Source organism: Quercus lobata, chromosome 5, assembly GCF_001633185.2.
Source record: "Quercus lobata isolate SW786 chromosome 5, ValleyOak3.0 Primary Assembly, whole genome shotgun sequence".
Lineage (NCBI taxonomy): Eukaryota > Viridiplantae > Streptophyta > Magnoliopsida > Fagales > Fagaceae > Quercus > Quercus lobata.
This window is the reverse complement of record NC_044908.1, coordinates 23,610,458-23,623,106: the sequence shown is the minus strand read 5'-3', so window position 1 is coordinate 23,623,106 and position 12,649 is coordinate 23,610,458. Positions and strand designations below refer to the sequence as shown.

Sequence of the window (12,649 nt, the reverse complement as noted above, 5' to 3'; positions counted from 1 at the left end):
ACATCAGCATTTTAATTTTTTTTTAAAGCGACCTCAGAAATTTTTTTTAATTTTTTTTAAGAAAAACCTTAAATTTAATTTAATTAAATTTTTTTTTTCATAATGTTGTTCATGTTCTCCAGCTTGTTATTCATGTTCTTCACAAACCAAACCCAACAACCAAGAACTCAAATCCATCACAAGAACACATTAAAAATATTAAAAATAACGCTAATGTGGTAAACAAAGTGCCTTTTTGACATATTAAATGCTGACATGACTATTAAAAAAATAATAAATTATTTTATTTGGCCTTTTTTAAATATCACATCAGCATTTTAATTTTTTTTAAAGCCACCTTAGAAATTTTTTAAAAAAAAATTTAAGAAAAACCTTAAATTTAATTTAATTAAAAACTTTAATTAATTAATTTTTTTTCATAATGTTGTTCATGTTCTTCAGCTTGTTCTTCTTGTTCTTCACAAACCAAACCTAACAAGCAAGAACTCAAACCCATCACAAGAACACAACCCAGTAACCAAAAACTCAAATCACAAGAACACAAACCAAGAACTCACCCATCACAAGAACACGAACCTAGAAACCAAGAACTCAAATCACAACAACACAAACCCAGCTACCAAGAACTCAAACCCATATCAGAAGAACACAAACGAAAAGAAGAAAAAATTAAATTAAATACTAACAGGAAATATTCTTCATGTTCTTCCCAAGTCCAAGAAGCAACCAAATCAATCTCTAGCAAACCCCAAATCCAAATCCAGCAACCAAATCCAACCTCCATCAAATCCAGAAAAACAAAAAATAAATCCAAGAAACCAAACCATAAATAAACCCGAGAAACAAACCCATAAACACAGTAGCCAACCCAATCTCCAGCAACCTATAAACCCAGAAATTTTCTTGAGAAACAAACACAAAAAAAACCCATAAAATCAAACAACTCCACATTCTCTCCAAAAAAACAAAAACAAAAACAAACCCAGAACAAGAGGAACAAAGTTTTGCAATTGAAAAATGAGAGGAAAATCGGACCACATGTGAAGCTGTAGGCGGAGGAGATAAGGCTTGGGGTGGTTCGTCTATGGCAGATCGGGAATAGGTGTGCTGCTACCTCCACCAACGAGCCTCCCACGTGAAAACCCATAAGGGAAACTCCACTGAACCAATACCCAAGACTACATCAAGATACCGTCCATGTTATATTGTTTTCTCCTCATCAAGCTTGTGAGCTCTAGCCATGGAGTTACAATGGAGAGAGATTTTGTCCATGGACGGTGAAGAGAGAGAGAATATTTGAGATTAGAAAAAGAAATAGACTTAAAAAGATAAGGTTAAAGAAATAAGAAGAAAAAGAAAAAGAATTTTAAAAAGAGAGAATTTGATATTAGTAAATGTTGATGAGGTTAAAGAAATAAGAAGAAAAAGAAAAAGACTAAGATAATTATTTTCTTTTTTTTTTAAGAAATGATTTTACTTTAAATTAGTTTTTTTTTTTTGGGTTTAAATTTTCTGAGCTGGCATTTCTTTATTAATTTAAATGTGATATGGCATTTAGAAAATGCTAAATATATATATATATATATATATATTTTTTTTTTTTATTAGCCACATCAGCAAACAATGTATTCCATTTGCCACGTATGTATTTTCTGTTAGTGGTTTGACGGCAGGGATCAAAATAGAATCGATTCTCTAATTTCAGGGATTGACCTAGGAGCAAGAATCAGTTTAGACACCAAATTGAGAAATGACCCAAAATATAGTGACCAAAACTGCATTATGTCTAATTTTATTGCATAGTTTTTTGGTGGTAGAGATAAAGAAGAAGCATGATGTGCAGTGTTGGGAGAGCTCTTGAGCTATGCAAGTTGTTTTTATCAAAGAGTTTTAATACAACCCTTATGCATTTGTATCAACTTTTGTGTATGCACACACGTTCATTTGTGTGAGTATAGTTGTTATTATGTGTTACTATTTCTACTTTTTTTTTTTTTTTTTAATCTTAGCATATGTTTGGTTGGAAGTTTTTTTTTTTTTTTTGAGAAAGAAGACTTCAAATTTCACTGGAAAGGGGGGGCCAAATCAGCCTGTACAAAAAAAGAAATAGATGGTGGAACTTCTTCCATCCAAATTACACAATCTGCTAAATTTGCAGCTAACTTAGCCAAACCGTGCGCAACTTTGTTGCCCTCTCTCTTTGTATGAGAGTAAGACACTTCTGAAAAATTCCTAGCTAAGGTACAAGCATCTCTAATCAGCAAGCCATAAGCAGCCCAGCCCACATCCTCTGTTTCCAGTGCTTGTGTCACCACTTTAGAATCCCCTTCCAAGATTACATTGTCAAGGCCAATGTCAGCAGCCAACTCAAGAGCACGAGATGCAGCCAGCGCTTCAATCTCCACTGCTTTGAAAGCTTGGTTCAGCGGTTGCACCAACGAAGCAATCACAAGACCGTCACCATTACGAATAACTACACCAATACCTGATCTGTTAGTATCGGCAAAGATTGCTCCATCATAGTTAATCTTGAAGGCATTAGGTGCAGGGGGAGACCAAGTAACTTGCTGTTGTCTCTGACTAGGAAGAGTTGCTGGTTGGACTGCCTTGAACTCAAGGAACCTATCATTGGCAGATTGAGCCAAATGGGACGTGGAACAACAAGGTTGCTGGGTCCTTAGTTGGTTCCGTTGTGTCCAAATGGACCAAACAAACATAGCAAATAGCTCAGGAGATTTATCATTTTTAATAACCCAAGCCATTAACTCACCAAAGTTTTGAAAGGTAGACTGAGCCCGAAACCTCCACAGGTCCATTGCTCCCCAAACCACATCAAGTTTTGTACAACTCCATACTGCATGTAGAATATCTTCACATCCCCCTGAACATCTATCACATGATTGGTCAGTAATGATGTGCCGACGTACTAAATTCCCTTTGGTTGGGAGAGAATTTTTGCAAGCTCTCCAAATCAAATGTTTTACCTTGTTTGGGGACTCAAGAGACCAGATTGCCTTCCACAAGCCTTTCTCATAATCTGGAGGTTCTTCAAGCCGGCTGAACTCCATCTCATCTTTCAGAAATCGATACCCCAGCTTGCATGAGTACTGTCCATTTGGAGACAAAGGCCAGAAAATAGAGTCATTCGCTTCAAACCGGGATAGGGGGATCTTTTTAATAAGCTCCGCCTCCTGTGGAATAAAAATACCGTCAATCATCTCATCATTCCAGCTTCTAGTTTCTGCATTAATCAGGCAGTCCACAGTAGCTTCCTCCATAGACTCCAGAACTGGGGAGGAAATTCTAGTTGGATGTTTTATTGGCAGCCAGTGGTGCTGCCAAATCTTTATAGATCTGCCATTACCAACCCTCCAACACGCTCCTTCTAGGATGATATCCCTACCTCTAAGAATGCTTTTCCAAGCATAGGAACCCGAAGGTGACTCTTGAGCATCAAGAATGGAGCAATGGGGAAAGAATTTAGCCTTAAAGACCTTATAGAAAAGTGATTCCCTATTGTTCATCAGTCTCCACGCTTGCTTCGCCAAAAGAGCATCATTAAAGTGAATTAGATCTCTAAAACCCAATCCACCAACCAGCTTTGATTTGGTAAGATCATCCCATCGCAACCAATGGATTTTCCTTCTATCTCCTCTTTGACCCCACCAAAACTTCTTGACCATAGCTTCAATCTCATGACAAAGGCCCAAAGGGAGCTTGAAACACCCCATAGCATAGGACGGAATGGCTTGGATTACGGCCTTGATTAGAACTTCCCGCCCGGCTTGAGACAATAACTTTCCTTCCCACCCTTGTAACTTTCTCCACACTCGCTCCTTAATGTAATTGAAACTAGCCTTCTTACCTCTTCCAACCAAAGAAGGAAGCCCAAGGTATTTCTCATAGAACATGATCTCTTGAACACCTAAAAGTCTTTTGATAGAGTCTTTAGTTGCTTGTGGGGTGGATTTACTAAAGAAAAGTGCTGTTTTTTCCTTATTGATCTTCTGGCCTGATGATTGCTCATACACCCCAAGGAGCTTTAGAATATTGCTACATTCAACCAAGTTGGCTCTACAGAATAACAAACTATCATCTGCAAAAAACAGATGTGTTAGTTTAGGACCTCTTTTGCAAAGAGAGAAGCCCCTAAGGTCTCCCACTCTAGCTGCATCTTCAATCAAACCGTGCAATCCTTCCGTACATAGGAGAAAAAGAAAGGGGGAAAGGGGGTCTCCTTGCCTAATCCCTCTAGACGGAGTAATAAGACCTTTAGGTTCTCCATTAATCAATAATGAGTAAGTAACAGAACTCACACAAGCCATAATGAGAGAAATCCATTTTGCACAGAACCCCATTTTCATCATAAGATTTTCCAAGTAAGTCCACTCAACCCTGTCGTAGGCCTTACTCATGTCTAACTTGAGGGCCATACAGCCTAGTTTACCAGAGTTTTGATTTTTCATGCAATGCAATGTTTCAAAGGCAACTAGGATGTTGTCTGTAATAAGCCGATTCTTAGCAAATGCTGACTGGTGCTCAGTAATAAGGTTGGGCAGAAATTTTTTCAATCTATTTGCTAAGACTTTTGAAAAAATTTTGTACAAAACATTGCACAAACTTATGGGGCGAAATTCAGTTACCAATTCAGGACTATCAACCTTAGGAATAAGAGTAATGAAAGTATGGTTAATAGGGGATGGTAAGATACCTGAGTTCAACCACATGAGCACTGAGCGAGTCACGTCCTTGTCCACCACAAGCCAAAAGTGTTGGTAGAACAACGGAGGCATTCCGTCTGGGCCAGGGGCTTTTAATGGCGCCATTTGTTTAATAGCATCCAAGATTTCCCACTCATGAAAGATTCCCCCCAGATCAGCATTCATATCTTCTGTTACTACCGTGGGAATTTTTTCTAGAGTCCCACCTTGGCTAGTCAAATTTGAGGAAGAGAAGAGATCGGTGTAATAGTTAATAAAGGCCTGGCCAATATCCTCTGCCTGGTTCAGCCACCTCCCAGATGGATCTCGAATGCCTAAGATTGAATTTTTTCGAAATCTCTTGGTGGCTTTACTTTGGAAAAATTTTGTATTGCTATCTCCTTTACTCAACCACAAAACTCTAGATCTTTGGCTCCACAATCTAGATTCTCTATCGATCAATACATTAACCTCGGCTTTTAATAGGCGAACAGTAGAATTGTTTCCAGTTCTCATCGCTTCCAATTCTGCAGCAGCCAGCAATTTATTCTTGTCTACCAAAGTCCTTCTAACATTTCCAAAGCAATTACTATTCCACCAAGTTAAGTCCTGTTCACACTTAGCTACCTTCTTTAGAATTGCACTACTAGGATCCGAACCTTCAGTACTTGTCCAGGCAGCTTCAACAGTTTCCCCACATCTCTCATCTGACAGCCACATTTCTTCGAATCGAAAAACTTTCCTTTTTACAGGGAGCTCCAAACCAGATAGGTTAATAAATAAGGGTAAATGATCCGAAGAGTAACAATGAAGGTGGTGAATTTTTGTACCTGGGAATAATAAAAACCAACTGTTCGTAGCCAAACCCCGGTCTAATCGCTCCCAAATAGACTGGCCAGAATCAAAATGTTTACTCCACGTGTACGATGGACCCACAAAACCCATATCCATAAGGCCACACTCATCAATCACGTCTCTGAAACGTTGCATCTGATGGAAGCTTCTTAAAGCTCCACCAACCTTTTCTTCTTGTCTGATTATTTCGTTGTAGTCGCCAGCACACAACCAAGGAATATTTTGACTACTGTTCAGACTTCTAAGCTTTGCCCAAGCTTCATTCCTTCTCGAGGAATCTGGTTCACCATAAAAGCCTGTGAACCTCCACTCATCATTACCATTTTTATTTATAATAGCATCAATGTAATACTTGTGGGAACCTACTACAGTCAAGTTCACAGAATTTTTCCAAAACAGAACCAAACCACCCCCTCTAGTAGTTCTTGGTACGACCCACTTCTGATCAAAATTAATATTACTAAGTGTACGATCTAGCCTTGCTTCATCTGCCCATGTCTCGGCTATAAACACGACAGAGGGATCTTTTGCCCGTAAGATACTTACAAGCTCTTTCTCTGTACGCAGGTTCCCAAGCCCACGACAGTTCCAAACTAGGAGATTCATTGCATCTGGCGAAGCTGGTGACCAGCTTCCGCCAATATCTTTGCCTGAGAAACATCTCCCTTGGAAACCTGACGCCTCTTGCCTGGTAACTCCGAGAGAATTCTACTATCATCCTGGTTTCGCTTCCCAATTCCACAGATAAGCACCTCCTCAGGCTGAGAAGAGTTAGTACCTACTGACCTCATAAGCCGTGTCCATTTCCCCTGGATAGGTGCAGGGGAAGATTTGGTATTAGTGATATCACATAAAACCTGGGGGACAAGATTCTCCTTATTCATTATCATATCATGTTCAGAAGGAAAATCCGAATTTTGGGCTTCCTTAAGGCTTTTGGGACAATTATAGTCAGTAGGGAGAATTGCCTCAGATAAGGGAGTACCCCCCTTCCCACTAGTCTCCGAATCAAATTTTCTAATATCCTCATCAATTTCAGACAGTTTTGACAGGAAAGAAGATTCAATAGGAATCAATTTCGATAATTTTGAGGGGGGTTGAACTGGAGATAAGACTTCCCCAACACTCACTTCCCTTAAGCTCTCATCATTCCCTAAGATAGTGGTAGACTCTGAATTTAAAAAAGAATTGGAATTTATGACTTTACCTCCTAATTCGTCCTCCACTGGACCTGGAACCACTGCTTCCCCTTTTTCCTCTCCTGTGGTCTCTTTTTCAAACCATCCCGGCACATAAAAAACGTTCTTACTTCCTCTCTGGTAAGGAGCAGCTTTTAGAAACACACCAAATTGTTGTTTATCAGTTGACAGAGACCCCTTACTTCGAATCCACAAATTGCATTGTTTGTCACCGTGGTCTAGGCGACCACACCAGTAGCAAAAGTTTGGAAGCCTCTCGTACTGAAAACGAACCCAAGCTTTTTCACCATTTTCTAGAGTAATTACCCTCCCCCTACACAGAGGAAGAGAGATGTCAATATTCACTCTAACCCGAAAGAAGTTCCCACCATCATCCTCAGTGGATTCAGGGGACCTACGGACCTCCCCAACAATGTCACAAAGACTCTCTGCCACCTTTTTCGACATGAAGCTGAGAGGAATATCATGTACCTGGACCCAGAACCAAGCTTTATCAAAGACCAGATCTTTTACCTGTGAGCCTTCCTCATATCGTTTCAGGACCACAAGGTGTTTGTCAAAAGTCCAAGGCTGATTTTGAAGGATCCTTTCCACATCTTGGATATTATCGAAGACAAATAGAACTATATGATTGCCAATGTGGCGAATCTTGAAGCCATTTTGCGACCTCCATATCTGCTTGAAGGTGCGTACCACCGCCTCCAAAACTAGGAATCGAGAAGTAAGAAACTTTGCTGCAACAACGAACGTTCTGGCCTTCTGGGTTCGTGGAAGAGCAAAGTCTGTATTTTCCCTCTCTGAGAGCGAAAACTTGCTCCAATCTCTAGATAAATCTTCCATGGAGAGAGCAGATAGAGAAGAAGACTGATTAAAGAAATGAGAACAGAGTTGTGAAGGAAAGAAAGGAAAGAAAGGTGTTTCCCAAAGACCCACCAAATAGAATACCCACTAGTCCCGAGATACACCCTTGGATGCTCGAGAAGAACAACAAACCCAGAACAAACAAACAAGATGAAAGAAACAAATCTCCTTCGCAGAAGGGACAGAAACTTCTACTGTCTGAAGAGGAGGGAAAAAAATCCCTAATCTTCTAAGCGACAGAGAGACAGATTTCTACAAAATATGTTGGGTCTTGGTCCTTGGATGGCACAAAGTTGACCACACCATGCAACATTTTTCTGTTTGGTTGGAAGTTGAACAAGGAGGATGAGAAAAAAAATGAGAGAAAATGAGTTTGTGTGTTGTTTGGTAAGGAGAGAAAGGATGAAAATTTTTTGATAGGACCCAAGTATTTTCTCTCTTGACCCACCAAAAAACTCTTGTTGCAGCACAATGACAAAATTGCCCCAAAATTTTAATGCTTTGCAAGAATCTCACCTATCCCCACCCACTTCCCCTGGTCTAGTGTCTACGCACCTACTTTATGTCTTCCTTGTTTGTTTGTATCTCCTCTTCACTCTCATCTACACAACTCAACAGTAATTCATCTCGTCTTTTTTCTATTCTTTTTCTTTTTCTCCTCTAGCTTTCTCTACTCTCTTTGTTTTCCAGATTTTTTTTTTTTGCTGCCCACTTTTTTTTGTTTACATGCAACATGTCCAGATATATATATATATATATATGTGTGTGTGTGTGTGTGTGTATTAGATTATAATATCTATAATAACAAAGAAAAATAATATAATGTTATATATATATATGATGTGTTAATTTTTAAATTATTTAATAAGTAAATAAATTATTTCTTACCTTTTATGTAATAAGGGTATAGGAGTAAATTTATATAAACTACATTTTCTATCTTCCCATTTTTCTCCTCAACCTAACAAAAATTTTCCATCCTTCCCACTTTTCCGCCCTTCCAACCAAACACACATGAAAGAATACTAAATATTTTCTATCCTCCTACTTTTTCTTTCTTCCACCAATTTTCTATCCTTTCACTTTTCCACTCTTCCAACCTAACGGACCCTTAATGTTGCAACATACTCCAATGGGTTAAAAATATAGTAATTAGAGTAATCACTTTAATTAGAAACTATGCTTAAATTGTAACTTTCTCTACTTAACTTATGTACAATTGTATAGTATTATATATTTTCTAGCAAAATCTGCAATATATATATATATATATATATATGTATAAGCAAAAACCTCAAGTGGGGAAGAATGATATTCTGCCAAGTGACACTTTCTATACAAAAAGAACTGAAATAGTCTCAAGTGTCATATCAAAGATAAAAACAAATTAAATATTGACCTTTTTGTTTCATTTGGTTCAATGTTTCAATACCTTTCTAATTAAAATATATATATTCTTTGTATCATTTGATTCAATGTTTCAAGACTTTTCATTCCTTGCATATATACATTGTTAGGTTAAGATAGCTTGACCTCAATTAATTAATTCAATTGCCCAAGTTGATAAATTGGGTCAAATTACATACAAATCATGGAGGCACCAACAAATCACCAAATAAACTAAATGCAGCGAAAATTAAATTGACATGGCGATTTGTTGACAAATAGGAAAAACCTTTCACAAGACAAAAACCTCACCAGGTGAATTTAAGGTCACCACTCCCAAGAATCCACTAATCAATAATCAAGCAGTTACAAGTATGAGGAATCTTATCACTGCCCTAGCCTATCTCAAAATACCAACTTACAGTTGAACCTTCACTCCAATACTCAATTGGACTTGATCTTGTGGTAGCCTTTTTTCCTTTGATGCACAAATCTCAAAATCTGTGACTAACTCATTTGCATGGATCTCAGTATGTGACTAACTCTAACAACTTGAATGATTGTTGTTGGTTGCAAAGTTCTTCATTTCATAAACGATGAAGATCAAGAAGCACTTGGTTACAAAATCCTATGGCGTACAAACGTAATAGCTTCTCATAAAGAAAAATAAACTCTTGGTCTCTGTATCCGTGTATGACGGCTCTTAAAAATAAACCTTATATATGTTTAGAGTTGTGAGAAAAGAAACCCTAAACAAATAATATAGCTTGGGCCGAAGTTCAAATCTGGAAATTCTAAAATCGTAATTCTCGATAGATCGAGCTTATGTCGAGCTTTCCATTTAGTCTCGATAGCAGCTATTTGTCGAGTTTTAATAAAATAGTTTTTCTTCACTTGTTTCTTGGATCCATCTTCATGCCTTCACCTCTTGCACTTCTACCCATTTATATATACCTACCCATAGCCCATCATGTTATCCTATATCAAATACACACAAACCATAAACGATGTCATTTACCCTCAATCTTTCAACAACATCTACCTAGCTCTAACATTGTTGTTTCATCTAGTCCTAACCCATAAGAGTTGGCTACAACCAAGGAGGGGGGCTTGCATTTTATATTGAGCGACAATGGAAATTATGATTTGATGTTAAGGTCGGACTGGATTTGTGGGTTTTGTAAATGATGTGATTGATTGTGGGTGATTGGGATGTTTATTTTGTTTTATAATTAAGGAGGAAGATAAAGACACTCTATATTAACTTTTATTCTACAATATTTCTCCAATTTTTTTTTTTTTAATTTTTCATTACTTCAATTGAATAATTATAATGGATATGTGTGTGTAATTTATAATTGTTGTTTTCTATGATGAACTAATTACTAATAAAGTTCTATAACAATTATGCTACAATACATATACAACATTCTCCAAAACCCCCATCTTACATAAAACATTATAACATTATCCGTACATCACTCGAGTAATTTACTAGTTAATTATAATTGTACAAAATTAGCTTTCGCAATATTTCCATAGCCATATAAGCTTCAATTTCATTTTTATAAAGATTTGAAGAAGGAAGAAATGAGGTATGTTATTCTAATTAAATGATAAGTTAACTATCTTACTACACTTTAGCATGCTTGCATCTTCAAATAGGTATTTTGTTCTTTTTTCACTAATTAGTTTAGTTCTATACTTCCTCATAATTTGTTTTTTGTGTCCAACATTATCTTTTCGGTATCTAATGATGTATTATTATTGCCAGGGACGTTTTTGCGACAAGAGCCAAAATTGCAAGATTAGCCTACCTCTCCTTGGGTTCTTTAGAAGTGTTTATTTGTAGAGAATTAAGCCCAAAATTTCAATATTTAATAAATAAAGGCTAATGGTGCTTTAACAAGAAAGAAATAAAATGCTATAATTAAAATACAATAAAATGTAGAAAAGTACAAAGGTCCGAAACTTAGACCCACAGTTAGCGAGAAGAGGAAATTGAGATAGGTTACGAGAAAGAGAGGGAAGGTTCCCCTATACCCATATTTCCATTCCTAAGTTTCAGTATTGTGAGGATATTAGTTGGCTGAATGGGCTTTTGGTCTCAAGTTTCAGTTCTATGGGGGAAAACATAGTTGGTTCATTTTTGAGCTGAAGAGAGAGTTTTATATAGAGTTTAGGGTGTTGCTAATGACTAAGTTTTTGGATGTAGAAGAGGCTTTTATCCCCCATGACACTAATTTGGTGTCTTGGCTTGTGTTGCTTTTGTTTAGGGAAGAGTTTGGCATGCTTTTAACATGATTTGAGAAATGCTTGACTAAACCCTCATTGGCTCCCCTTTTTAGTTGTTTTAGGCCATTGGGAGGCTCACCTGAATGAGAGCTAGTAGCCAAAGTTGGTCATCCATAAGTTTGAGGTGCTACCAGTATCTCTTACCGATTTGGTAGCACACGTGTTGGGCTCATGCAAAAGGTCCGAAAGGAACCAACTCATACCCTCCAAACAACACTTCCTCAATTTCCCCCATAAATCACATGGGCTTGGGCCATGCTTAATAAAATATAATATATGAATTGAGCCCACAAGGAAGTCGAGCTTGGTTGAATTGGGCTTGATAAAATGTGTCGCGAAAATGGGTATCAACAATTATCTAATGGGATGGTTTCATAATAATTCTATGGTATTTTCTTTTTCTTTTTCTTTTTTGATAGGATTGAGCATTAAACTTTGATATCTACACATATCTTTATTTTTTCTTGATAATTCAATAGTTGGATAGTTGGGGGAGGGGGAGGGGGTTTTAAATCCTATACATCACCATTAGAAACACTAGGAGATTCTTAATAATTTACAAAGCTCTTAGTGATGTCTAAGCACATCATAGTGTATCCGCACATCATGCAGTCTCATAAGCTAGTTTCCATTAGATTGAATCCCTTGTAGCCTCCATGCCTTCAGCTTCTCCAAATTTTCATACCCATTGAGAGGAGTCTCATGCCAAATACTCTTGATTCCCTTGTGTGTCTTGGATTGGTGCTGAAAATTATAGAACTTATCACAAACCTTCTAGTGGCTTTGAAGTATCCAAGAGATTGGATTTGCGATTGATATCTCAACTTGCAAATCAGAAGCTATTAAAGAGGAAGAGCTGGTGCAGCCAGTGCAGGGATCTTGGATTCAAGAGCAACTACATAGAACTAGGAGGGTTTTGTAAGTATTTTGTATTGCAATCGGTTTGCTGGGCTAGTTCCTCCGAGAGTTTTCGCTTGCTGTGGGTTTTTCTTTGCGTAAAAATATCATTCTTTTGGGTGTGTGAGTTGTGTGATTGGCTAATTAATTAATTTAACCTAATTTGATCAATTGGTCAAAATTGGTAGATAGCTAAACTTTTATATTCATAAACCATGTCACTAGCTATTTAATTTTCAAACAGAGTGATTGCTGGCTGTGGGGTCTCGTGTTCTAAAATCAGCCACCGTTTATGCAAATCACTACATAAATTTTCATCTGCAAAGCTTGCAACTGAATTAATGATTATTTTAGTACTATTTAGAGCTTCAGTATATTGCTAGCTATTACATTCTGTAGTAAGTGAAAGAAACTGAATACATCATATTCTTCTCAAATTCCTTTTTCTTCTCTCCA

At 37.4% G+C, this 12,649-nt stretch overlaps 1 protein-coding gene across 1 annotated transcript; it reads right to left on the bottom strand.

The window, feature by feature from the left end:
• Positions 1-5,084: 5,084 nt before the first annotated feature.
• Positions 5,085-7,859, bottom strand: LOC115989038. Its single transcript, XM_031112689.1, has 2 exons — positions 7,268-7,859; positions 5,085-7,067 (listed from the first exon to the last, which is right to left on the bottom strand). The coding sequence occupies exons 1-2, from the start codon at positions 7,282-7,284 to the stop codon at positions 6,158-6,160; spliced, it is 927 nt and encodes a 308-aa protein (XP_030968549.1). The 5' UTR covers positions 7,285-7,859; the 3' UTR covers positions 5,085-6,157.
• Between the last annotated feature and the right edge of the window lie 4,790 nt (positions 7,860-12,649).